Genomic DNA, 25,564 nt, shown 5'->3' with positions numbered 1-25,564 from the left:
AATAGGGATGACCACTTGACGAGCTTACAATAATCTGCAAACACAATAAATAATTTGTTCTCTTAATTCCCAAGTTGTCTCCCTTGTTAGCCAAATGGTTATTCAGGGGAGGTTAGTTTTATCTGGGTAACCTGTTTATAAACGACCTTTGCGAGACGTCGCGTGAAGCTCCGTGCCGCCTACTCGGCCAAATTTATTTTGATATACAACCCAAAGGACGTTAGTTTTTATATAGTGATTAGTTGCTTTACCGGGATATGTTGGGGTTGGGGGATAGAAAGAACGGTTTTGGGGCGGGGGAAGGGGAGTTTTAATCAGATTATTTTTTATTACTTGATTTATAAAAACAACTACCTGCTTTTTAAAAAAAAAAAATACAATTCAGTCTTGGCCTTTCTTTTTCGGTGCCTGAAATTTTGTACTGTTTTAAAGTTTGGTGCAAGCGAAGCCAACACGTATTTCTTTTGATCCTTCAAATGGGATCCACGTTCTATAACGTAGTTTTAGCTGCAATTGTACTTGTGAATACAACTATCACTGTAACAGGTAAAGCATTAATTTAATAAACTTTTATAAAATATTTTCGAATTAATGAAATAAAGTATTTTCATTCTTTTTTCAAATAGTTTTTGAAAACATAAACATAAAAACATAAACGTGCTTATATATGGAAAACTTTTAAAATCTGGATTGAATTACAAACTCGTGAACTGTTTTTGCAAATAGCGTATTACATATTTATTTCTATTTTAATTCGAAAACGAGCGGAACATAAACCCAGCTATTGAAATGTAAATTAGAATCATACTTTTATTTTTTTTTCCAAACCGAATTGTTTACTTTTTTCCATAAGTGTATTAAAATGTGGGGAAAAAATTAAACAACTTTATGTATACTATCCGTTATTTAAAAAATAATTTGAGAGTTCTATTTTTGTTCAGCTCTCTTTTTTTTCCACATCGATGTGTTTCAGGTTGCCCTCATGGATGGGTGGAATTTACAGAGAGCTGCTATAATTTTATTTATTATCCACCATTACAATATACAGAGGCTAAAAGGACTTGTCGGGTGAGTTTTATCATAGGCTGAGGGGGCTTTTCGTGTATTTACAAAGGGTTTAATGGCATGTACCATGTGATATTAAAGTAATGATTCATCTGCAGACCTAACGATCCATTGAGCAGATAAAGTTCATATGTTTCTTGACCGCATCATATGAACGGATAATGTGGTCAGCCCTATGTCCAGCCGCCTTTGATTTCCATAGTAAGAATTAGATACCCATCAAATTTAAATTTATTCAAATTTATTCAAATTTATTCAAATTTATTCAAACAACGGTTACAATTGTAGGCACAAAGGCCTTTTTTCACATTGGCCGTTTAAACAAATACAACACTTCAATAACACATAGCAGTAACACATAGCACTAAAAATGTGGAATAAAGAAACAATGGTACATAGCTATCATACATAATGAGATAAAAAAGAGAATATAATAGATGAATGAGAAATGTTACAATGAGTCAGTTAGGTCATTAAATAATTTCAGTTTTAGTTTAGATTTGAATATATTTTCAGATCTAGATAGCTTTATTTTATTAGGAAGATTGTTCCACAAATTAGAACCAGAGTAGGCGAAGCTATGTTTTTGGAAAAAGGTTGAATAAGGGAATGGTAAATTAAGACGACGATTTAATTTTATGTTAAAAGAAAATAGATCGGATAAGTAAGAGGGGGCTGTTTCGTGGAATATTTTATATAAGAAAATTGATTTAGTATATATTATCTTTTTATTTAATGGAAGTATTTTGGTTGTAAGAAAAGAATCCAGACTACTAGACAAGCCAGTAACCAGTTTAATAGCCCTTTTTTGTAAAGAAAGAAGAGGACGCTGCTTAGTTATAAAGCTGCCGCTCCACACTACAGAAGCATAATCCAACCTGGATTGAATAAAAGCCTCATAAAAAACCAGCCTGCTCCTATACTTGAGAAAGTTTTTTATCCTTGCTAATTGAAAGGTTGTCTTTAATAAGGACATTCTTAGAAAATGAATATGGTCAGACCAAGTGAGGTTGTGATCTATAAACATTCCTAGGCATTTGTAACTGTCTACATGTTCAATGTTTGAATTGTCTATAGTAATGTTTAATGCGGTGGATGGAAGACGAAGGCGTTTCTGATGAGTTGTAATAAACATTGACTTGGTTTTATCGGGGTGAAGTTTCATTTTGTTAAATTTTGTCCAAGAAGCAAGCTGATTGGCACATGTTTGAAGTTTGTAACTGAGTGACTCAGCACTGTCTGCAAAGACATGCAAAGAAGTATCATCAGCGAACATCTCGCACTGACCAGCGTCAATATGTAATGGAAGATCATTAATGTATAAAGAAAAAAGTAAAGGACCTAAGATTGAGCCCTGTGGAACCCCTATATTAACATATTTCTGTGAAGAGATGGTATTAAGGTGAAACACGCGTTGAGATCGGTTAGATAAAAAGGAGTGAAGTAGCCTAAGCTGGGTTTGCTCAGGGACCTTCTACTGACTTTAACCCGGAGCCGAACTCGAGACTTTCGTGTTAGCAGTGCAGCTCTCTACCGCTAAAACACACCGTCCTGTGTGAAGACTTATTGTGTTTGTATATATAGGGTTATAATGCTTATCCCGTATATTCACAGGCTAGTTGTGTGATCCCTAGGTGACCTCAATCGGCCTATTTGTTTTTTTAATTTAAGAACGTATGTCATGTATTTTTACAAGCTTTTATTTAACTTGCTTTCCCTGCTTAGATCGAAACACCCGAAATTTTGCTCGAGCGTTTCGATCTAGACAGACTGACGACTGACTATAGACAAACAGAGAAACGTCCGAGCGAAATTACGGGCACTTATGATAAATTCGGTTCAAATTTGGCACGTGGGTCAAGACATGAAGAAAATGCAATCTAAATTGAAATTTGACTTAATTGGAAGCGTAATTTTTTATGAATTAATTAAAATTATGTCCAAATTAGTAGGCTGTCTCGTCCATTATACACGGGTTATCATGTTCAATAGGTGCGCAATGATTTTTAGTCATGCAACTTTATTGTACATTTTTAAAATTTAAAGCACTGAATCAAAATCCATAAACAAGTTTTAATAACAAGCGTTTTTGTAATAGAAAATAGAAAATAAATTATACACTACTATTTAAATAACTACAAAGAAAAGCGTGGGTCTCTTCCTAAATATTAGTAAACGTATCCAACAGATATTTAAGGGACCTCGCTTTTCTTAAATAGTAGTGTATAACTTATTTTCTTCTTTTTAGTGCATTATTACATAAACGCTTGTTATTAAAAAAAGTTTTCTATGTTTTTTTTAAATTTACTCTGACATGTATCGAGTGCGAGCTTTTGTGATCGTATTTGCCATACATCAATACCAATTCTCATAGTCTGACAAGTAGGGAAGCTAGGTGTATATTATTATGGTGGGGGTGCCTCACATTTGCTATAATTCTTGTGTGTATGTGAAGAAAAGCTGGAAATAAATAATGCTGTTACACAGTTCAAATATCTACAGTTCTTAAAACAACAATTTTAGAGAATTTTTTAAATGAAATCTTTTTTTTTTTTGTCTTTTGAACTATTGCGCTCTAAACACAAATTCGATCTTCAAACGTTATCTTTGCCAAACAAACGTGAATTAAAATGAAAACACAGTTTTCATCAGTTGCCTCGGCTCTTGTCTATTTGACTCAAGACGATAAAGTCTGACTTAAGAAAGGATTAGTGACTAACTTATGACGACACGAATTCCCCTGCACCTAGCGCTTTTAGAGTTTTAGAAAAAAAATCTGATGAGCGTATCTAGGATATAAATTTTGGGATTAAAGTAATTTCAAAGTATTTAACCATATGTGCACACAATTATAATTATTTTTTTTTAAAGTAGCCGACTAATATGAATATCTGAAATTTTAAAGAGTAAAATTTAAAACTATTATCACGTAGGACTGTTTATCAGATTCATATTTGTTATTCAATTAGTAATATCGGCAAAATAAAATGCTTTACTTTAATACTCAAAATTAACCTTAGAAGTTAAGGGACCCCAACCGTATTCAAAGTCTCGTGCGCGTGCGATGTTTTGAATGAATTGAGATTTTCATTAAAGACATATTTGTGGTAGTTTAATTATTATTTCAGCAAGTTGAAGTTGTGGAAGTTTTGTTGGGTGATTTCAATGAATTAGTCACCGTTGAAAAGCCACATGTCCTCCACCGTTTCATACAATCGACAGCGAATGTTAAGTAGTTTAGGTGGAGAAGGGGCCTTCTATACAGATTTATTACAATTTCTTACAAATAGTGTAAGTTCCCTGGGTGCATAGAGAAAAGTCTCACTAGAACTGCACATGAAGCTCGTGTATACATCACATGCAGTGATGTAGGCCTATTCAGCTTGTTAATACAGTCTTACAGGTGATACATAACATAATCTTACTCATCGGAGCAGTGTTTCATTCAGACTTTTTTCTACGAGGGTGGATGAGGAGGGCACTTGAAACATTCGTAGGATATCGGGACGGACACTGCTAAAAGTATATATTTCTACGCAAATTCTTTTTTGTTCGGGGAAGGGGCGGTAGACATGCTTCGGTGTTGGTGCACCTCTGAAGAGATGCCTAAAAGAAACACTTTTTGAAAATATGCGCCAACTACATTAAAGTATTTTCTTTAAGATATCATGAAACACAGAGTTCAATATCACGGATGATTGTTTGAATACTTGGCCATAAGGAGAACAGTCATTAAAGAATATTAATTAATCGATTATCTGTCATAGACTTACGGATCATATCTTGTCAGCATCAACACAGATCAGGAGTTCAACTTTATCTCAGAGTGGCTAAAAAAACATGAAAAAAATAGGTTCGTAATTTTGTTTTTTTCGTTATTAATTTTTCAGAACACCTGTATTAATTTATGATAGTTAAAATTTTAAATAATGCTACTAACATAAATAATTCTGCGTAAAAAAAAACCATCACTCAGTTCCAAAAGCCAAATGCTCCACGGTGAATATAGTTGTAGAACACACAATGATCATCATTTTTCCCCTTTAGTGCCCAAGACACATGGGTCAGAAAGCTCTTTCCACTTTTGCCCGCATCTCTAAATGTTCTTGGCAGTTCCCCAATATAGTTCTGCTTTTGTCCGTTTTTTGTGTGTGTGTGTCTCAGCATCTTGAGCGCAGATTAAAAATGTAAAAATGTGTAATGTTTTGGTTTTTTTAAAATATCCCCTTTAAATTTTCGTGCTTTTCTAAAGGAATAATAACACGTTTACATATGCATTACGGCCAGTCAAAATTAATCACCAATTAAGCCATTGTTGTGCTGAATACTGTTCTATCGCCATTAACGTCTGTGAAGATGACAAACTTGCTTTCTTTAAAGCATGTTTTATAATTCATCTATAGTAGGGTGACGGAAAACTACGCAACGGAAAAATTTGCACAAAAAGTGCGCAAGGGCATTTTTGTTTTCTTAAATCGAGCATTTATAAACATTAATAAATAATAAAACTTATTTCCTCGAAAGATGAAAAAATTAGAGCATAGTAGTATAATTATTTTGTATTGGCACGTTTTCTGATTGCGCAGTTTTCCGTTGCGCAGTTTTCCGATTGCTCAATTTTCTCAGAACCCCTGTATTGTTCGCAAGTTTAGTGAGCTTTTACTATATATGATCTTCATATTAGCTTAATTAAAACATTTTTTTTTTCATTTTCTCTTTCAGGCTTAACCAATGGTGGACGAGTGGAGTAGTTGAAGATAACTCTGTGATCTGGGAAGGGGGCGCTACTGGGAACATATCTATGAGTAAAAACTGGATTGATAGTGGCTATACAGACAACTTCGAAAATGGAAATATTATCACGTTAGCACATTCAAGTTGGTATTTTTCAATTTATTCATAAATTGTATTACAGCTTATAAAATTAAAATAGGCATACTATGTATTACAGACTCAGCTATGTCAAATTTCATATCTCTGCGCAGGAGCTTGTACGATTCCAATAAGTTCAACGTTTTAGATACAATGATGCCTTTTCAGGATAAAATTATTATTTTTTTAAAGTAGAAACTCCAGCCTGTGAAGAAATTAAAGAGTTCGCATTCTAGTAACTGAATCTAACTGCCTGCAGCTTTATTTTCGTGGCCATTTCTATGTTGTGTAATTACAAATTACGGTATAACAAGACACATTTAATTTTCTTACTGCACGGCTTCTATAGAAGTGCTATTAATAACATAGTCACGTTTAAGCCATATTGACCGTTAACGTTACTGTGTTTTCATCGATTGTTTGCATATTAAAACTCTTTAAAACAATGCCGTAATGCTCACGGGCTTACCCTGGGTGCTCTGGGTGGATGCGCCTGCTGCAGTTTGACCGTTGAAAAAAATAGATGTGCAGATGCCCAACCAACAGATCCCAGTTAGCCACCCGGGCATCGCCTCTCCGAAATTAATGAAAAGTACTGAAACCCCTCATTTCTCCCCACCCCCAATTCCAAAAAGATTTTGTTTTAAAAATAAGTTGATAATGACAGTACAAAAAATCTTACACTGTAGTACAACATTGAAATTGCTAAAAAAAAAAAATTTTTTTTATAGCTTCATTCAACACCTTCAAGGCAAGTACGGCAAAGCCCGAAGCCAATCTGGCATACATATGTAAAATCTCCAGGAATGAAGTTTACAGACTTCTTCAACAAGATAGAGACCATAGTAAATTCAAATTGTTTTTTTTTCTTCAGTTTTTTAAAATAGATCTAGAACATAGATCTAGAATGTAGATATAGATCTAGATCTAGATCTAAATAAAAAGAAACAGCAGTATTTTTAAAAAAAAGTGTCTACCTTGTGATGGATAGGCCTACTTTATTCAATTCTGTTTTCAGTGTACGGCACAAACATCACAAACCCAAACGATGTACAATACGGGCCAAAAATTATTATTCAGCCTAAGACGGTTATCGTAGCTGGGACTACAGACAACGTTGAATTAGAATGTGTTGCAGTTAGGTCAGTAATTTATCAGGAAATTATCATTTTTAATCATCTTTCGCGTAGGCCATGAGAAAGAATCAGAAATTTTTCTGCTCCCTTACTGGTCACTAGCGCAATGAACAGTATCACTTTGAGTTTGACCTAGATCTAGAATCAATGACCTATGGCTACACTATACCAGGGGTTTCCAAACTTTTCAGTCCGAGGGACGCATTTATTATCAAATTTCAGTTCGAGGGCAAGGTATGTCTTTGATTTTTCTGGGCAAAGCTCCTCAACCATCACCAATCAAACTTTTTTTTCCGTGGACAAAAAGATCGCGGGCCGGATGAGATGACCTCACGGGCCGTAGTTTGGAGACCCCTGCTCTATACTATTACTAGATCTAGATCTAATACTTATACTATCAATTCAATGGTCACCTTCCAGTCTTTTAAGTTTCTCTCATTCACTATTCTTAGAATAGATCTAGGCTATATGTACTTACTAAAAAAACACACAATAAATTATAAATAAATGAATGAATAGGCCTATTTTTTATTTAAAATCAATAAAACAGGAACATTACTGCAATAGTCCTGCTCTCCTGCTAATACTTCATATTTCACACTTATATTTGTTAAATTATGTTACCAGCCATAACATTTTTTATATAATTTTAAGATTACATTTTGAATGTGTATTACTAGCAACTCTTGCCCATCCTACAGCTGGCAACTATTTCGTATAAATATAAAATTAAATTTTGTAGCCTACATGTATTAGCAATCCTCACCCTGCCTACCACTGATACAAAATGTATATAAATATAAAAATTTAATGTCATAATTGTTTTAGCAATCCTTGTCCATCCTACAACTGGTACAAAATACATTAAAAATTTTTTTTAATGTAATTTGTTTTAGCAACCCTCGCCCATCCTACAACTGGTACAAGGTTTCTGATACTGGCACCACAGATATGCTCGTCTCTGACAGCCACCACATCATCTCAAATGGAAAACTTTTCATCTCTGATCCAGTAGAGGCATTAGACGACGGAACATACTACTGTGCTGCTTCAAACTCACTGGGAACTGTTTTATCAGAACCTGTACAAATTCATTTTGGATGCAAGTTAAATTTTGTATTTATTTCTACCTATAGAAATTAATGTAATATTTTTCCAAAAAAAAACACAATATATTTCAGTGTAATGTAATTCTGGATTTTATTTTATTCTAGTCTATGATTTTTAACCAATCAATGCATTACTCCTAGTATAAACCTATCCTTGCCTTTTTATCTAAGTTTCTCTGCTATAATGGCGTTTCTTAAATAATACGAATTGACAACTGGATAAAGTTTAAATGATTTTTTATTATTAGTATTAGTAACTAAATTGTCATATTGACACATCTCATTTAAAGGGTAAAATTTTTTAAAATTTTTATTATATTATTTTTAAATGAAGTTGAAAATTCTTTTTTAAACACCAGATCTACAAGAGTTCTCCAATGTTCAGCCAAGTTCTGTAACTGCCCACATGTACAATGGCATAGAAATTCCATGCTCTCCTCCTTTGTATAATCCAGGTACTAAACACATTGTTGATGTTGTACGTTGCTAAATGTAGGGTTAAATTATATTCCCAGTGTAAAATTATGACATTTTAAATTGTAATTTCTTTTATGTTTCTAAATGCATAGCTATTAGCATAAATTGGTATAAGGAAGATGGAGGGCCAAACTTTTTAAGGACAGATCTACACCCACATCTGTTTGTGTCAATGAATGGAAAATTATACTTGTCAGAAACTTCAGCACAAGATGCAGGTATTGTACCTGATTTTTTAAAACTTGTTTGGAAAGGATTTTCTTGTATATCTTTGTCTTAGTCATTTAATAGATGACTAGTTTTGATAAAGTATTTTATAACAGTTGTTACATTCATCACACTAAAAATACATACAGATACTTCTACATTTTAACTTCACTACTTTATTAATACAAGGGACACAACAATAACTAACAAAACATAACAGTCAGACAAACTAGAGACTTCTACATTTTAACTCCAGCACTCCATACAAGACAGCTGAGACTATAATACAAGGGACACAACAATAACTAACAAGACACAACATAACAACAGTCATTACAGTTAATGTTATTATTTGATTGGTGTCACTAAACGAAGATTAATTATCATATCATTTAAAGTTAAATAATAATATATTTTTCTTTTTTTTTAAACTAGCTGCAGTTGCATATTTAAAATTAAGTTGTTTCTTACTCTGTCAGGATCTTATCATTGCTTTGTAACTCTGGTACCAATGGTCAGTCAACAGCTGGCATCACATCAGCCTCCTAGTAGAACAAGCCTAGGCATTGGTTTGACCATCGCCGGAGGATGTAAGAAATTCTTGATAGCTATCCACACAGTTTACTTGACCTGATTTTCAGTTTACGTTTATATCATGAATGTCAGCAGATAGGATAGTAGAATCAAATTCTTTATTTATTTTATGGACTAAACTAAAAACATTTAAGTGTCTTGTGGGTCAGTATAGTAGACATGGCAAATGTGTGATATCTCTTGATAATTTGAAGAAAAAAAACACCAATCAAACTTACCCTGCCTCTTTATGACGCTACCATTATCCCTCCCTATTTGCGCTTACCATCAACCCCTTGATGAGCTTACCGTCATTTGCCACTATATGAGCTAACAATCCTTATATAAGCTTACCATTATCAATCCATATATAATATATGAGCATACAATTGTCTGTTTATGTAGGTTATAACATCCGAAAATACTTTTACTTTTGTTTGTTTTACTATGCCTTTAAATAAAAATCTCTTGAATAATTTTGTTAATTTAATTAATTTTAATAACAATCTTCTGTTATTTTTTTATAAAATTATTTTTTTTTAGTTTTAAAGCTAAAGAATGTCACTGTTTTAATGTATAAAATCTTAATTAATCTGAACCTTTGATAATATCTAAACAAACAGCACCAAGTGAATATGGTCCAGAAATTCATGATGATTTTCCTGTAGCCTTTCCTGTCCCATCACTAAGAGGGGAAGTACTAACAATAGAATGCTTTGCTTATGGAAAGTATGTAAAACTCATTGATGTTTATTATTAATCTACAAGTTATTGTAAATAACATTTTTACTAGTACATTGTTTAGAGTAGTATGAAAATAAAGATAACTAATATTCTTAAATATTAAATTCTGATATTTTTTTTCTTTGCTTTACAATGTTTATAGTTAAAATGTGTTGTTGTTTTTTTTAAAGACTACCTTTGTATTACTCCTGGAAAAAAGACAATGGCCCATTACCAAACAAAGCAGTGATATCTGACCATGGACGTGTCATAACTTTTCCTGATGCTCAACTAGAGGATGCTGGGAACTACACCTGTAGGGTAGAGAGGGGCAGCAGTGGTGTGGCTGAGAAATCTTTTGTCTTAGCTATACAAGGTATTCCATCTTTCATAATTATATCCTGTAACTAGCTTATTAAAGTGTCAGTGGTATCGACATAGTTTAAGGCTGGAGGTCTGACTCCCATGTTAAAGTGTAGTTGACTTAAATAAGGGAATCACGATGGATGGGGGGGGGGGTCTGATATAGTGCTGACTACACAATTTATATACCAGAATCAGAAAAATAAGTAAACTCTATTTTATATGCTAACTCAAAAGTCTCTAGTTTGAATCCGGGTTCAAGTTAGTGGAAAGTCCCAGAGTCTATCCAGCTCTTTTGGGTACCTAACTCATGTTAGGGAAAGTAAAGGCCACTGGGCAAGATGCCTACCACACCTTCCCTTCATATTTCAATGTGTTTGATTTAAACGTATAAACTTTACAATAGGCCTATAGCTACAACTTTACTTTGTTTCTGATAGCCAAGCCTTTCTTCACCTCCACACTAAAAGACCAGCACATAGACATTGGCAGTCAGCTGACTTGGCAATGTGATGGCATGGGGGTCCCTACTCCTGTTTACACCTGGTACAAGAATGGCCAGATGCTGTCCAGCATAGAAGGGGATTTACAAGTAAGTAAAAAAAAGTTGTTTTATATGACAATGCATTCGGAATCATGTGGGATATTAAAATATAATTAGCAGCATATAAGGTATAGCTAGTAATGCAGTAATTAGAAAACCACACAGTGATTCTATTAAATATCAAGATTTAAACCACAATTTGTATTTTATATAGATCAAATTTTCTATATACACTAGCTAGGAATATATGAAGTCATAAGTTAATTTTTGAGATACATGTTAATTCTTAGTAAATAAACTAAATATTCAAAAAAAAAATTGGAAGACTAATTAAATAACCATATTAAAATTTAAATATTTTTTTGTGTTGTTTAGATAGTTTCAAGCACTTTGACTATTTTCAATGCTGACCCTTCACAACACCAGGGAATGTATCAGTGTAGAGCTACTAACATTCATGGGACGGCTTTCAGCACTGCTCAACTTCGTGTGCTGGGTAAATTTTTTTTTTAAATTAGTTACTGTCAGGTATTTATCAGAGCTGTCTCGACTTAACATTCACCAGAGGTTATAGTCAATTGCCTATCAAAACTGAGTTTACTCATAACTGGTTGTGAGGGTGGAGAAGAGAATAAGAAACCGGCCTGGTATAGTTTTGCAAAACCACCACACACAAGTCCAATTCAAGATATAATGTTCTTTATTTACACAAATCAAGTTCCTACTTCTACCTAACTAGTCTATAGGCCTACTATATACTGTTTACTATTACTACTAACTGCACACTCCCATGACCATCCCTAACACTATCTACATTCTAACTTTTCATCTTTACCCTAGCGCTAACTATCACCAACTGCCGACCCATGCTTCAGTGGTCAGCTGACCATCCCACGTGACCAGTCAGCTCCTGTATTTCCATTGGTCTGTTTAACTAGATTTAACTATACTTTGTTTCATCTAACTTCTGCTTGACCTCTAACCTAAACTAGCGCCATCACACAGGTACCAATCAGAGCTGAGTTGACTCATATCAGACAACTGTGGTCAATTACAAGTCACTGAAATAAATACATTATATTTAATGTGCACTGTTAACTGCTTTTATGGAAAGAGCACTCTCCTTTAAAAAAATTAATTGTAACAGAACCTTTTGACTTACTTTAGTCATTATACTTCAATATTTTCAAATAGCTGTTCATGAAAAATTAATTTAGTGCATTTTTATCCAGTTGATAAATTAGAAATTTTTTAATGCAGCATTCAAGCCAACATTTGCAAGGAATCCCATGAAGCCATCCCAGATGGCCACAGTAGGGGGGTCAGTGATGCTGGAGTGCCAGCCTGAAGCAGCACCTTCCGCCACCATCACCTGGGAGAAAGATGGCCTTCAGCTGGCCACAAGTCCAGGTGAGTAGGACACTACTACATAAAACCTTCACCTTACCTTGGTGTCAACAAAGTTAGGAAATTTTTGGCTGTAAAAAATGTATCAACATAACTATCAAGTTAAATATTTTGTTCCAATCCAGGTTTTTGCTTTCAACCTGAGAAAGTAAATAAGTGTTTAAAATTTTAAACCTGTTTATGATTTATAAGACTTTGAGTGTATTCTTTGATTAAGTTAGTACTAGCAAATATTTCCCCGAGACTGGTTGAAATAGTGAGGTTGGTTGTGTGGTGCTATCCTCACTTACTTCAGCTTAGTGATCAACTAACCAGGCACATTGAGTGGGTTAGGTTTTAGACACAAAGCAGATTTTGTTTTAATCCGCCCTGTAATAACCAGCTATGTTAAATTTTATAATTCACCAAGATGGCCGATGGGTTCAGCTTTCCAATGGAAACTTACAAATAAAAGAGTTACAGACAAGTGATCAGGGATCCTATCAGTGTACAGCTGTAAATAATTTAGGATCTGACAGCAGTTCAGGAAAGCTAACTGTTGTTGGTATGTAAATAGTTACTTTATTTGAGAGTAAATTTATAAAAATAATTAAAGTAAAGGTAAAGCTTGTTAAAATATAAGTTTTGGGCTTTGCCTGGATGTGACATCATATAACTGAATCCTACAGGAAGTTTTTTTTTTGTACTTTCATTATATATAGCCCTCATATACAATAGAAGCTAGTCTATCCTCATTTTTAAAAAAATGTTTGTGGATGCTACAATTTTTACCTTAAAAATTCTCAAGGCTTGGGGTGTTTAAGATCACTCTCAAAATATTTACCAAAAACTTATTCTTTGACAGAGGAATGGATAGCAGTTTTTAAATTTTTGTTCTAGTTCTCCTTTATAGTTTTCTAAAGTGCCCAATCAATTGTCATTGTTGCTAGCACAAATAGTTATGAGTGTCATCCCAGTCAACACTAGAGTTGATGTCAATGCCACAACATTTCTGGCATGTCAGGCTTCCTATGACAGCAAAAGGAAAGAAGTCGTCTATGTCTGGGACTTGAATGGGAGGCCTATTGATTATGATATTGAGCCTCACTTCACCATGGTTAGTTTCAGTTTTATCATAGCATCTTTATATACAGGATCAATCATTGCTTTAATGGTAGGGCATATAAACAAATGAATACCTTGTTTTAATGGTAGGCATTTAATTAGAAATACATAAAAAGCTACAGATTTAAAATAGTAACATTTTAATATTGATAATGCTGGTCTATTTATTTCATGTATGCTAAACCACCTAGTTTTATTTTTACTACCCTTGATGCTGTTAAACTTACTTGATCACTTAATGATGTATAAGTTTATTAGCATTTCAATGATTTTTTTTTGTTTATTTTTTTTTTTTTTACATTTGTTTTTACATATCATCAATGTCATGATAGACAATTTTTAGAGGTTTTACATTGGTATTTAAAATGTATACCATAGTTCACACATTCATCAGTATCAGGCCAAAAGCACCTTTATATCATAAATAAATTTGACCTATTCATAAAGTGGGTTTTTCTCTGACATAAATAATACAAATTTTTTATTGAATTTATTAAAGTTTACTTACAACATGAAAACATGACTTATGTGCATGCAAATATCTGAAAGATATTTATTATTAATCCCACAAGTTTTGCATTATCTTAATGCAATTATTCTTTTACCCATCTCCGCTTACATTTCCTATTTGTATTAATTGTCATAGGCCTCGAGTGGTGAAGTCTCTGGTTTGTACATCACAAATGCCCAGGTTTATCACACTGGACTCTATGGATGCTCTGCTGTGTCTGTTGATGAAGTTGTGAGGGTCACTGCATACTTAACCGTTTTTGGTTAGCAAAACAAATCTTATGCATTCTAATACTAAGTTTTCCCCCTTATTTTAATGGCAATTGTTTTGATGTGAGTGATATCTGGTTTATTTTCCATTTATTTATTTAATCATAAATAAAGTCCTCAAGAAGAATTTGTTAATATAAAATCTATATGATATTTTAAGATAAAAATAATCATCATATAAGTAGCCACTGGTCATCAATAAAAAAAATGATTCAAACCAAAATATTAGATTGGTTAAGAATAAATAGAGGGTTCTCTCCCCTTATATAGACCAATAAAATGTTTGCCCATTTATAAAAGTAACCTTCCCTTATTCATATAAATAAAAGTGTATATAGGGAACCACATTGTCAATCACCTGCTACCATTTTTTTTTTAAATTAGTCTCTGAAAATCTCATCATTAATACTCTAATAATATTTGAATTTATCTTTCTGAATCTTAAAAGCAGTTTTAGTGACAGTAGTTTAACATTAATTGGTCGTTTATTTTAAAAACAGAGTGTTTAAGACTTTACTTAGACACTAGACTTGACCATCGTACAACATTAATGTTTTCTATTTGTCTCCCTTGTCAGGTCCACCAGGAGAGTGTGGTGGTGTTGTTGCAGAGGTCAAAGGTGACAATGTGACACTGAAATGGGTGATGGGCCCTAACAATATGGCAGAGATATCTAAATTTCACATAGAATACAACACAGTGGTGAACACACAGTGGCGGGTACTTGAAAAAGGTAAAAAAAAAAAAAAGCGACATTTTCTTGGTGTGTATTGTCTGTTCAGCTATAGTTCTTCTGTAATAATAAATGTTATGAGCAAATTACCATTTTGTAAATGTTCTGATAGGTTACAGAACTAGAGGCTAAAGAAGAAATCCACTTGCAAAACTGGCTGACACTTTAGATTGATTTTGCCCAAACTAAAAAATTTAAGACTTTCAGTTTTTTCTCATTAAAAGGTTAACTTTAAAGTATAACTTTGAGAACAAAAGTTTGTAAAATTTAACTAAAAAATCTATAGGCCTATGAATTCTTTTTTTTTTAAAGTGGACTTAAAAGATTTTGAAAAAGAGAATCTTCAAATAATCTGGTGGTAGTGTGTCAGTCCTTCCGTCATCGGTATAGATTCTAGATCCATAAAAGTAAACATTAACACATACCATAACTTTATTTGATCGAATTGTTTTATTATAATTACTTATTTTTATAAAATGTCTTAACTTTTTTTATTGTTAGCAAAGTTTTTATTCTTTTGCATCTGTCAACAAATGAACATGAAGAAAATATTAAATACATGCACATTGCTAAAACATTAAATGGATCAATGACAAATAATATTTTTGCTTATATGCCTAGAAAAATGGATTCATTTTAATAACAGTGGGGTCAAATAAAACTAATCTATTCAAATGTTTAATAAAATGTTTAATAATTATTTTGTTATTTGTAATTGTTTCTTTAGTCTTATGGCTGAGTTCATCCATTTATTATATTTCTCTGTAGATGCAGGTTGCTTACTATTTTTTCTAATCTTGGCAGGCACCTCCACTCTTTTATTGCTTTCAATGGTAAATCAGCTTTGAATTTGTTTACCCTTGATTTAGATATTCCACTTCTGGGAGCAATAGATCACAACAGAGATGACCGTTGTTTATACCATGTGATAGGTTTAAAACCTGGCTCATCATATAGGTTCAGGGTTGTTGCCTACAATAGGTTTGGACCTGGCCCAGCTTCTCTACCTTCCAGTGAGTAGTCTAGATTCAGGCAGTTTTCTTCCTACTATGTATAGGTTTTTTGTAAATCTAGGTTTTTATCAATATGAGCTGGTGGGTGTTTAAGTTAGATATATATATATATATATATATATATATATATATATATATATATATATATATATATATATATATATATATATATATATATATATATAAAATGTAAGAAGGGATTTCATGGCTGGATGGTAGAGCTCACTAATGCTTTAGCATGGACATGGCAGCAGAGTCCACTCAACAATAGAGACACAATAGATGGCTGAGCATGGTGCTGACCTAACTGTCATGGGCATCCATGGAAATAGATGATGATGATATTTAAGCCTATACTTATTCATCAAGTTTTATTGTTTTTTAAATAAAATTATCTGTTTCAACTTATGTTCCCAGCTATATACAAGATACCGGACTCAGCACCAGTTGTTGCAGTCAATAAAATATACGAAGGATGGGGACCTGTTGGTACATTGGCTATAGAATGGGAGGTAATTCAAATATAAAACAGATATCCCATTGAAAAGGATTTAGTTATTAAGTGATTGGACAATACAACAACCCTAACCTAAATATATTCTTTTAAAAGATAAATCTCCTATTACTTTCAAATGTAAACTTAACATATTTCAATTGTTTTTTTTTAATCAAGTAAATTTCTATTTTGTCCAACCTTTTCAAGTTTAGATACATTAAAAGAATTTTTGTTAGGTCACAAAAAATGTGAATTTAGTTCAACTTTCATCCATGTCTACCATATATGAAAGAGTTTGTGAAAATGTAAACTAATATATTAATGTTTTTGTTATCTATATTCTACCATAGCAACTGAATGAAGAAGATCTTACAGGTGAAGGTATTGGCTATAAACTATATTACAGAAAAAATTCTACAGGAACGGAATCTTTGTGGAGTACTGTAAGTAAAATCATTTACCAAAAAAACATTTCTTTAATAAATGTTACTAAAAGTTATGAAAATTAATTTGGTATAGCCTGCTCTGTAAACATTTTGTGTTTTTAATTCTATATTCACTAACTTATTAGGCTGAGGTTTTGGGGCATACAAACACCTTTTCTGCATTAGTGGGTGCCGAAAACTATTACCTGGCGTACGACGTAAAAATTAGTGCATTCAACAACTTAGGCCATGGACCAAATTCTTCTGTAGTGGTGATTATGTCACAAGGAGATAGTAAGTCCTAATTAGTCTTTATCTAATTAATTATTTTTTTTACTCTTTTGTTTTCCTTGTTCCTGTATAACTAAAAAGAACAAATATTTTACATTGATATGTAATATCATCTATCAATAAAAGTGGTTTATCTATCAGCCAATTAGATTGTGTGTATTATTTTTAGCCAATCAAATGGGCTGTATTTTTCAGTGCCAGTGGGAGTTGCAACAAACCTAAATGCTGAATCTTACAATGCCACTGCTGTTGTGCTGGAATGGACACCAGTCCCGTTAATAAGAGAATTTGTTCGAGGAAAAGTAATAGGATATGGGGTTTGGCATTATCTTTTGGCTTTGGTTTTAGTCGTTATATTTTGGTGTTGGTCAATATAACATTTAGGCTTAACAGTGTCAATAATTATCTTCTCATTGCAGTAGTAGAAACATGTACATTTGTAACTTTTTCTGTCTATTTAAATATTTTCTCTACTATAATACTTTCCAAAAATAATTTTGAAAAATACTGTTTTAAGAAATTTTTATTCTTGTTCCAAAAGGTTTTTTGAAAACTTTGTAACAGATGTTTCTTGTTTTTAGATCAACTACTGGGAGGATGTTGATGGAGCAAGTCATGATTCATATTTAAATATTGTAAAAAATTGTTACATATGTTTCACTGATTCTTGTTTTTAGATCAACTACTGGGAGGATGTTGATGGAGCAAGTCTAGACTCAGCCAACATGTATTGCTCTGAAGACTGCGGGTCTGTGATTATAATTGGTCTACAACCTGACAGCTACTACTGGTTCAATGTCCAGGTGTTTACTACTGCAGGCATGGGGACACTGAGTGAAGACACCTATGGTTCAACATTTGATGCCCGTGAGTTAAAACCAATTTGAAATCTGGATATTAATTATAATTTTACTAGTGTGGTCATCCCCATGTGTTGCCGCTGTCTAAGATGAAAGTCTGAACAATATTTAAGAGGATTTCATGATTTCCTTAACAATCCTTAGTAGGTATATTCTTAGACGTGTGACCTTGTTTTCTAACACTGATTTATTTAAATGTAAACAGTGCATGTGCTATATTTCTTGGATCATATTTGTTGGGGCATGGGTTTGTCTACACCACCACCCAGCATACCCCAGGGCATGCTGTATGAAAGCGTTGAATACATGTTAATCACTCTCAGTAATAGTAAGGTAGAACACACTTTGGTGACCACCCAGGTGTCATGGACGTAGAGGGGCGCTCTCGGGAGCCACCGGTTCCACTACTGCATGTGTGCCGCGTACGGATGATTATTTGGTTTAATCACCAAATGTCATGTGCCAACATGTCAATATTGTAGAGTGCTTTTTAAAAAGAATGTAAGTGCCATAGTGCTCACAGGATAGCCCTTGGCGCCAAATAGCACCCTGCCGGGGGGCAGGCATACACTCTTGATTTAATGTAGTGAAAGACAATAATATCTAATCGTATCAATAGACTATTGCACTCTTTAAAAGAAATGTATGCACCATAGTGCTTTCAGGATAGACTGGAGGGACAAAAAGCACCCTGCTGGGGTGCCCGGAGGCTACGCCTGATTTGATTTAGTGAAGGACCATTGTAACCCATCATATTCAGAGCCTATTTCACTTTTTAAAAAGAACGTAGGTGCCATAATGCTCATGGGGAAGCCTGCTGCGCTGGCCATGCATTATTTGTTTTAGTGAACAATTATAGTAGCCCATCATAGCCATAGTTTTTTTTTTTAATTTTAAAACAAGCGTATGCACCATAGCGCTCACAGGATAGCCTAGGGCGCCAAATCCCACCATGATGGAGTGCCAGTGGTGTGTCTGATTCATCATAATGCCCCATCTTATCCATAGTCTATCGCAATGTTTAAATCAAACGTATGCTCCACAGCACTCATAGGAAAACTAGGACGCCAAATTGCGCCTGGTAGGGGCGCCGCCCCTTGCAAAACTAAAATTCTTTTTTCTGCAGAAACCTCCCCTGAAGTATTTTCATCAACTCCGCAAAGTTTCATGGCGATCGGATCAAAGATGTAGTAATGCATATAGGACAAAAACACACTCATACTTTAATTTATATAGAGAGAGATTTCTCATAAAGTTGTCATTTCTAATTCAAAATTCTTTAATTAACATTGATCACTTTTTCAAATGTGGCTACTTAGTTATTTCACTTAATTTTCTTTTATTAGAATTGGTTGTAATATAAAAATTAACACCTAACCCAATATACATTTCATGAATAATCAATACATTTAAAAAAAAACTAATGTTTTTATTACTCTTCTATTATAAATGTTTAGGTATAGATTGTTGGCAGGTTAAGTTTCAATACCGTTACATATATTTTATGAATAGGCCTACAAAAGGAGTTGTATGAACATAATATCTAACAGTAGGGGCCTGACAGTAGCATACCATATTCACTGTTCTTATTTTAGCAACTGTACTTAACATATCGGCAGTCCATAATTAGTTCAATGGAAGATAAAAAAAGTAACATGATTATTTCAGTCAATGGGCTGGCAACAAAATAAACAGTGTGCTTATGTTGATCCCTAGCCCTAAACCAAAACATCTCACCCCTAACTCTAATTTAGATATAATGAATAATTATATTATTAATGGTATTTGCAAAACAAAATAAAGCTGGAGTGATCTACCGTACATTGAAATAAGCAAACCATACCATATTGACTGTTCTAATTATAGCATCTGTACTTAACATACCATATTGACTGTTCTACACCTGTACTTAACATACCATATTGACCATTCTAATTATAGCACCTGTACTTAACATACCATATTGACTGTTCTAATTATAGCATCTGTACTTAACATACCATATTGACTGTTCTAATTATAGCATCTGTACTTAACATACCATATTGACTGTTCTAATTATAGCACCTGTACTTAACATACCATATTGACTGTTCTAATTATAGCATCTGTACTTAACATACCATATTGACTGTTCTAATTATAGCATCTGTACTTTACATACCATATTGACTGTTCTAATTATAGCACCTGTACTTAACATACCAAATTGACCATTCTAATTATAGCATCTGTACTTAACATACCATATTGACTGTTCTAATTATAGCATCTGTACTTAACATACCATATTGACCATTCTAATTATAGCATCTGTACTTAACATACCATTTTGACCATTCTAATTATAGCATCTGTACTTAACATACCATATTGACTGTTCTATGTTTAATGTCCAGCTTTGGCCAGTTATCCTGAGTATGTGCAAGTCCACTCACATAGAACAAGTTCTGTCTTTGTCATGTGGAATGGAGTGTCCAACTTGCCTGGAGAAGAAACCATCTTGGGGTACATGGTCAGCAGAATTTATAAAAATTAGCCTCATTGTTGTCACTTTATAGAGTGCCCCATGTGCAGACTACACTCCCCAACTTTACTTCTTCAGTTCTATAATTTTAATATTGTTAATCTTGATTGTTGATTGTTGTTTTCATTTAGTAAAAAAAAAAATCTTTAATTATTAATTTCTAAAAGACAAAGAAGAGTAATTTAGCATAAAGTAGGCCTAACTTAATTCAATGTTTGTAATTACGATGCTGGACTAAAATTAGATTTAGCATATTTGCATAAATGGGACAGTGTGGTTGCATGGTAGAGCTTACGACTCATAGGTCAAAAGTATCGGATTCAGATCCAGGTCTCGAGTTTGTAGAAAAACTATGTGTCACCAAGCTCTGATGGGTAACTGTCTCACTCAATAAAGGCAATTGGGCATAGTGCTGACCACACTATCCCATGCCAAGGTCATTGAAACAGATAAACTCTACTTCATCTGCCCATGTGTCTATGGTGCTAACAGGAAAAAATCATGATGATATTTGCATAAACAATAATGATATCCAAAACTAGTGGATTTATTTTTAAACCATTGTTTTTACTTAACTGTCACTCTGAATTTTAAAAATGTTGCAGATAAATACAAAACAGGTGTCCAATGATCGATTTTATTTTAAAGATTTTTTTTTAAATGATCATTTGGTGATAATTGTTTGAAGGTGTGGTGGTGGCCTTCTACTGAAGACATCCGCACTGCCAACATCACAACAATGGATGAGAAGCAGACGTACGGAATCATCCATGGCATCGAGCCTGGGATCATCTACTCCCTGAGGGTGATGGGGTACAGTTATGCTGGTTATGGGGCCAGCAGTCCTTCTGTTTATTTTACCTTAGGTCAGTTATTCTGGTTTTAGGCAACTAATTTGTTTTCTAAAACGCAGTTTTTCTGATTTCTTTTTATAATAGGTCTAGTAAAATAAAGTCCACAATGTTTAAAGAGAAAATGTTTAGGTACCATTCATCAAAACCTGGTGTAGTGGCTATAATTAGTATAAAATAGTTGAAATTAATTAACCTTTAGATATACTAACCTAATTGTAAACTCAGTGTAGCTAACCCTAGCACTAATTGTAAATTCACTCTAAACTTGAGGAGTGCTAAAATTAAAACTGCCCCAATCTTGTTTGGCTGCTTTTTACTTCTAATATTTTATTTTTTAAACATACACATTAAGTCTGATCTGGTTTATTAGAAACTTAATGCATAAACATCACATTCAACTTTATATGCCTATATTTTTCAGAAGGAGAAGTTATGTATAACCCAGAAACAACAGAAATTATGAATACCTGTACTAAACAGACCAGCAACTATTCTGTGATGTCAGTCACATTAGCTTTATATTTTATTTTTAAAAATTATATCTTCAGCTAAAGTAAACATAATCTGGAAAATAAATTACTTCTCAATTAAAGACCTTATGTAAGTAAAGGCTGCTAGGCAAAGTGCTGACCACACCTTCCCTTCATATGCCAAGATCAACTAAAATATGTACTCTATTTCATCTGCCCAATGGATCACTAGGTCTAAAGTGGTATCTTTAACTCTTTTAAGACCTCATGAATATTAGAGAGTTGAAAACTAAAGAGCTTAATGATATATGCTTCCAGTTTTTAAATCATGAAATTAAAATCAATACTTAATATTATGAAAATGTAATGACGCGCGAACTAAGAAAGCATTTTAAATTTTAGTTGAATGATTGAAATGACAATAATTATTTATACATTGGTATGTGCAATTTTGAATACTTTACAATCAATGACTATATACAGAGGACAATTTGAGGTCCCTGTAAGTGTGTACAGCTTTGTTAACTTTTTAAAACTGTAATGGTTTTTTATTTTAGGATAGTCAACTAAATATTATGGCTTATATTATTATTTACATGACAAAGTTAGAGAGTAAAAAAATTTGGATGAATTAGTGGAGTTACTGGGTTGGGTGTCAACCAGTGAAATGCTCAAGGTTGGCACCCCTTCCCCCAAACTCCTTTTAAACCTATTTGCTTTCTACTTTTGGTATCAACACCCCTATTCCATTTTTTATTATATCTAAATTAAACATTGTCTTGTCTGTAAATTAGTTGTTAAAAGTTGGTGTCACATCATCATCAAGTGTGGATGATACAACCACTGTCCCAATTAATTAGTGATACCATTTATAAATACTTTACTTTTCCTGACTGTCCTCAACACATTTTCTGGTGAGAATTTATCCTTTATGTTGTGTTTTATGATGATGGGATGTCACAGAGTGGGTCACTGATGATGGGATGTCACAGAGTGGGTCACTGATGATGGGATGTCACAGAGTGGGTCACTGTTGATGGGATGTCACAGAGTGGGTCACTGATGATGGGATGTCACAGAGTGGGTCACTGATGATGGGATGTCACAGAGTGGGTCACTGATGATGGGATGTCACAGAGTGGGTCACTGATGATGGGATGTCACAGAGTGGGTCACTGATGATGGGATGTCACAGATTGGGTCACTGATGATGGGATGTCACAGATTGGGTCACTGATGATGGGATGTCACAGATTGGGTCACTGATGATGGGATGTCACAGATTGGGTCACTGATGATGGGATGTCACAGAGTGGGTCACTGATGATGGGATGTCACAGAGTGGGTCACTGTTGTTGTTTGCTCATCTGAACATGTTTGATCATTGTAATTATTGAATAGTAGCAGATTGTTGGTGTAAAATTTTTTTCTACTTTGACTACTTTGTTGTAGATATAATAATATGAATATTTATGTTATTAAAATATGTATGTATGTGTGAGCATTTGCAAGTGATGTGTGTGCGAAGTTTGTTCATGATTTTTTTTTCATTGGTTTTTTGCTATAGTATGTAGAAACTAAATACATAGTTTTAAAAACGCATTTGTCTTTGAGATCCAAAAGTTTCTTTTGTAGATGTCTAATTTTAGCGAGCTACTTGCAATGATAGTAAGTATTCCTTTGTTGATATGATCTCAGTTTGACCCTGAACCATTATGCTCCATCTTACATATTCTGAAGTATTCCTTAGAATAATAAAAAACATTCATGTTGAAATGCCATATGTTAACGATTACTTGATACATGTTAATTCTATGTATTTGTATCCAACTACCAAACCCAGTGGCGTAGGGGTGGGGGGGGAGGTTAGGGGGTCATAACCCCCCCCCATAGACCCCTCGGTATATATAAAAAGTATGAGGGGGGTGCAAATCGAAAGTTTGTCCCCGGGTAAAAATTGGAACACCCCCCCCCCTTTGAGACGATCCTGGCTACGCCACAGACCAAACCTTATTTCCAATCATCGCTAATACATACCATCTTCCACACTACCAATAACCATCAACACCTCAACAAATACAGGAGACATTTAACTGCGTGAATTGCATTATGATAGAGCATACGACTGCTGACCCAGAAGTTACGAGTTCGGATCCCGGCCTTGAGTTCGTAAAAAGTTACTGACACCAACCCCCCCCCCCCCCCCAGCGCTGATGGGTACCTGATTCCATTTGGGAAAGCTAATGCGGTTTAGCATATTGCTCACCACATGATTCCTTCATATGCCGATGTCACAGAAACAGATAAACTATAGGCTGTTTCATCTGCCCAATGGACAGCTAGATTTGAAAGAGAAACTAACTTTACTTTGACACAAACACGACTGGTTCCCTTATATAGATCTCTCTCTATATATATACTAGGCATGCTGCCCAGCTTCGCTTAGGGTTTCGAAAACATTGAGAATTTGAATGCTTAATTAATTCGCCAATATAAGGCGCCGGTCAGTCGAGGTCAGTTTTGACCCCCCTCATCGTAGACTTTTCGGCCAACCGGTCCCCGTGTTCTGTCGCCCCAAGGCAAGATCCTGCCAAATTTGAAGCGCCTGCGGCGCCGGGAAGTGCCCTATCGGGCACCCGACAACTTAGCTTTATAGATCATCTAGATCTAGATGATCTAGAACATCTAGATCAATATCTAGATCTAGAATCTCTAGATCTAGAATCCAAATAGATAAAATAATTTTTTTTAAGTTTAGGCCGAGAAAATCATATTGTATATGTTACGGTCAAAGCCCGAAGTGCGGCCAATGCTAGGATTGGCCGGCCAATCCGCGCATTGGCCGGCTCTCTTGGTCAAAGCCCGAAGAACTTTGCACTAAGATCGTATTTCGTACATTGGCCGGCCAATGCGCGCACGGGCCGGGACGTACTGGCCAAAGTCCGAAGCGCTTAAACTTGACAGCGTATTTTGTACATTGGCCGGCCAATGCGCGCACTGGCCGGTATGTCCTGGCCAATGTTCTATCTAGACTAAGTTGTGATCGCATTTTCATTATTCTGGGTGCGTTTTCATAGAGAGTAACGTATTGTTTAGCTCTTGTTTGTATAGCAATCTATATGCAAGGCGACATGGATCAAAAGGGCCGTCAGACCATGAGACAGACATACCAGATGGCTGTCAAAAGAAAAAAAATGTAAATCCATGTTAGTTTCCATATATGGGCTCTCGATAAATAGTTACTGAGGAAGATCTTGAGAACATTGAACAAGAAATGGAGGTTGCCATAAGTGCAACGACATCCTCAGCTAACACATCTACTGCCGTGGCGGAACGTCCAGACCAGTTGCATGACAATTATGTGGCCTACAGATTCTGTATAGTTTGTGAAAAACATTGTAGTGCAGCTCATCCTTTTGGATCCTGTGGCAACGATGTCCATGCTATTTGTGGAATACCCAATGAAGCAGACGAAGGGTACGGAGGGAACATTACCTGCAGATTGTGTCACAACAAACAAGACATCATGGAACAC

At 34.3% G+C, this 25,564-nt stretch overlaps 1 protein-coding gene across 2 annotated transcripts; it reads left to right on the top strand.

The window, feature by feature from the left end:
• The first annotated feature begins 399 nt into the window (after window positions 1-399).
• Window positions 400-23,576, top strand: LOC131948399 (contactin-5). Of its 2 annotated transcripts, XM_059310003.1 has the most exons (28): window positions 400-546; window positions 974-1,068; window positions 4,833-4,918; window positions 5,788-5,942; window positions 6,669-6,782; window positions 6,956-7,079; window positions 7,970-8,175; window positions 8,542-8,637; window positions 8,752-8,877; window positions 9,346-9,456; window positions 10,063-10,168; window positions 10,354-10,538; window positions 10,966-11,117; window positions 11,445-11,565; window positions 12,330-12,479; window positions 12,886-13,020; window positions 13,406-13,572; window positions 14,227-14,353; window positions 14,938-15,093; window positions 15,963-16,106; window positions 16,524-16,618; window positions 16,953-17,045; window positions 17,174-17,321; window positions 17,514-17,635; window positions 17,996-18,185; window positions 20,578-20,693; window positions 21,394-21,571; window positions 21,981-23,576. In XM_059310003.1, the coding sequence occupies exons 1-28, from the start codon at window positions 477-479 to the stop codon at window positions 22,109-22,111; spliced, it is 3,699 nt and encodes a 1,232-aa protein (XP_059165986.1). In that variant the 5' UTR covers window positions 400-476; the 3' UTR covers window positions 22,112-23,576. The 2 variants fall into 2 exon arrangements, with proteins under 2 accessions (XP_059165986.1, XP_059165988.1); XM_059310005.1 differs by lacking the exons at window positions 20,578-20,693; window positions 21,981-23,576 and having other exon boundaries at window positions 21,394-21,537.
• The last annotated feature ends 1,988 nt before the right edge of the window (window positions 23,577-25,564 follow it).

Source organism: Physella acuta, unplaced genomic scaffold (genome assembly GCF_028476545.2).
Source record: "Physella acuta isolate Inbredline_101_S28 unplaced genomic scaffold, ASM2847654v3 ptg000642l, whole genome shotgun sequence".
Taxonomy (NCBI): domain Eukaryota; kingdom Metazoa; phylum Mollusca; class Gastropoda; family Physidae; genus Physella; species Physella acuta.
The sequence above is the reverse complement of the archived record's forward strand: the minus strand, read 5'-3'. Positions and strand labels throughout refer to the sequence as shown.

What these genes read in the sequence shown, in the direction of transcription:
- LOC131948399 (XM_059310003.1), top strand. Translation starts at nt 477, where the DNA reads ATGGGATCCACGTTCTATAACGTAGTTTTAGCTGCAATTGTACTTGTG. An exon ending in TGCTCAACTTCGTGTGCTGG is followed by an intron (nt 11,566 to 12,329) that starts GTAAATTTTTTT and finishes TTTTTAATGCAG; the next exon opens with CATTCAAGCCAACATTTGCA. An exon ending in CGGAATCTTTGTGGAGTACT is followed by an intron (nt 17,046 to 17,173) that starts GTAAGTAAAATC and finishes CTAACTTATTAG; the next exon opens with GCTGAGGTTTTGGGGCATAC.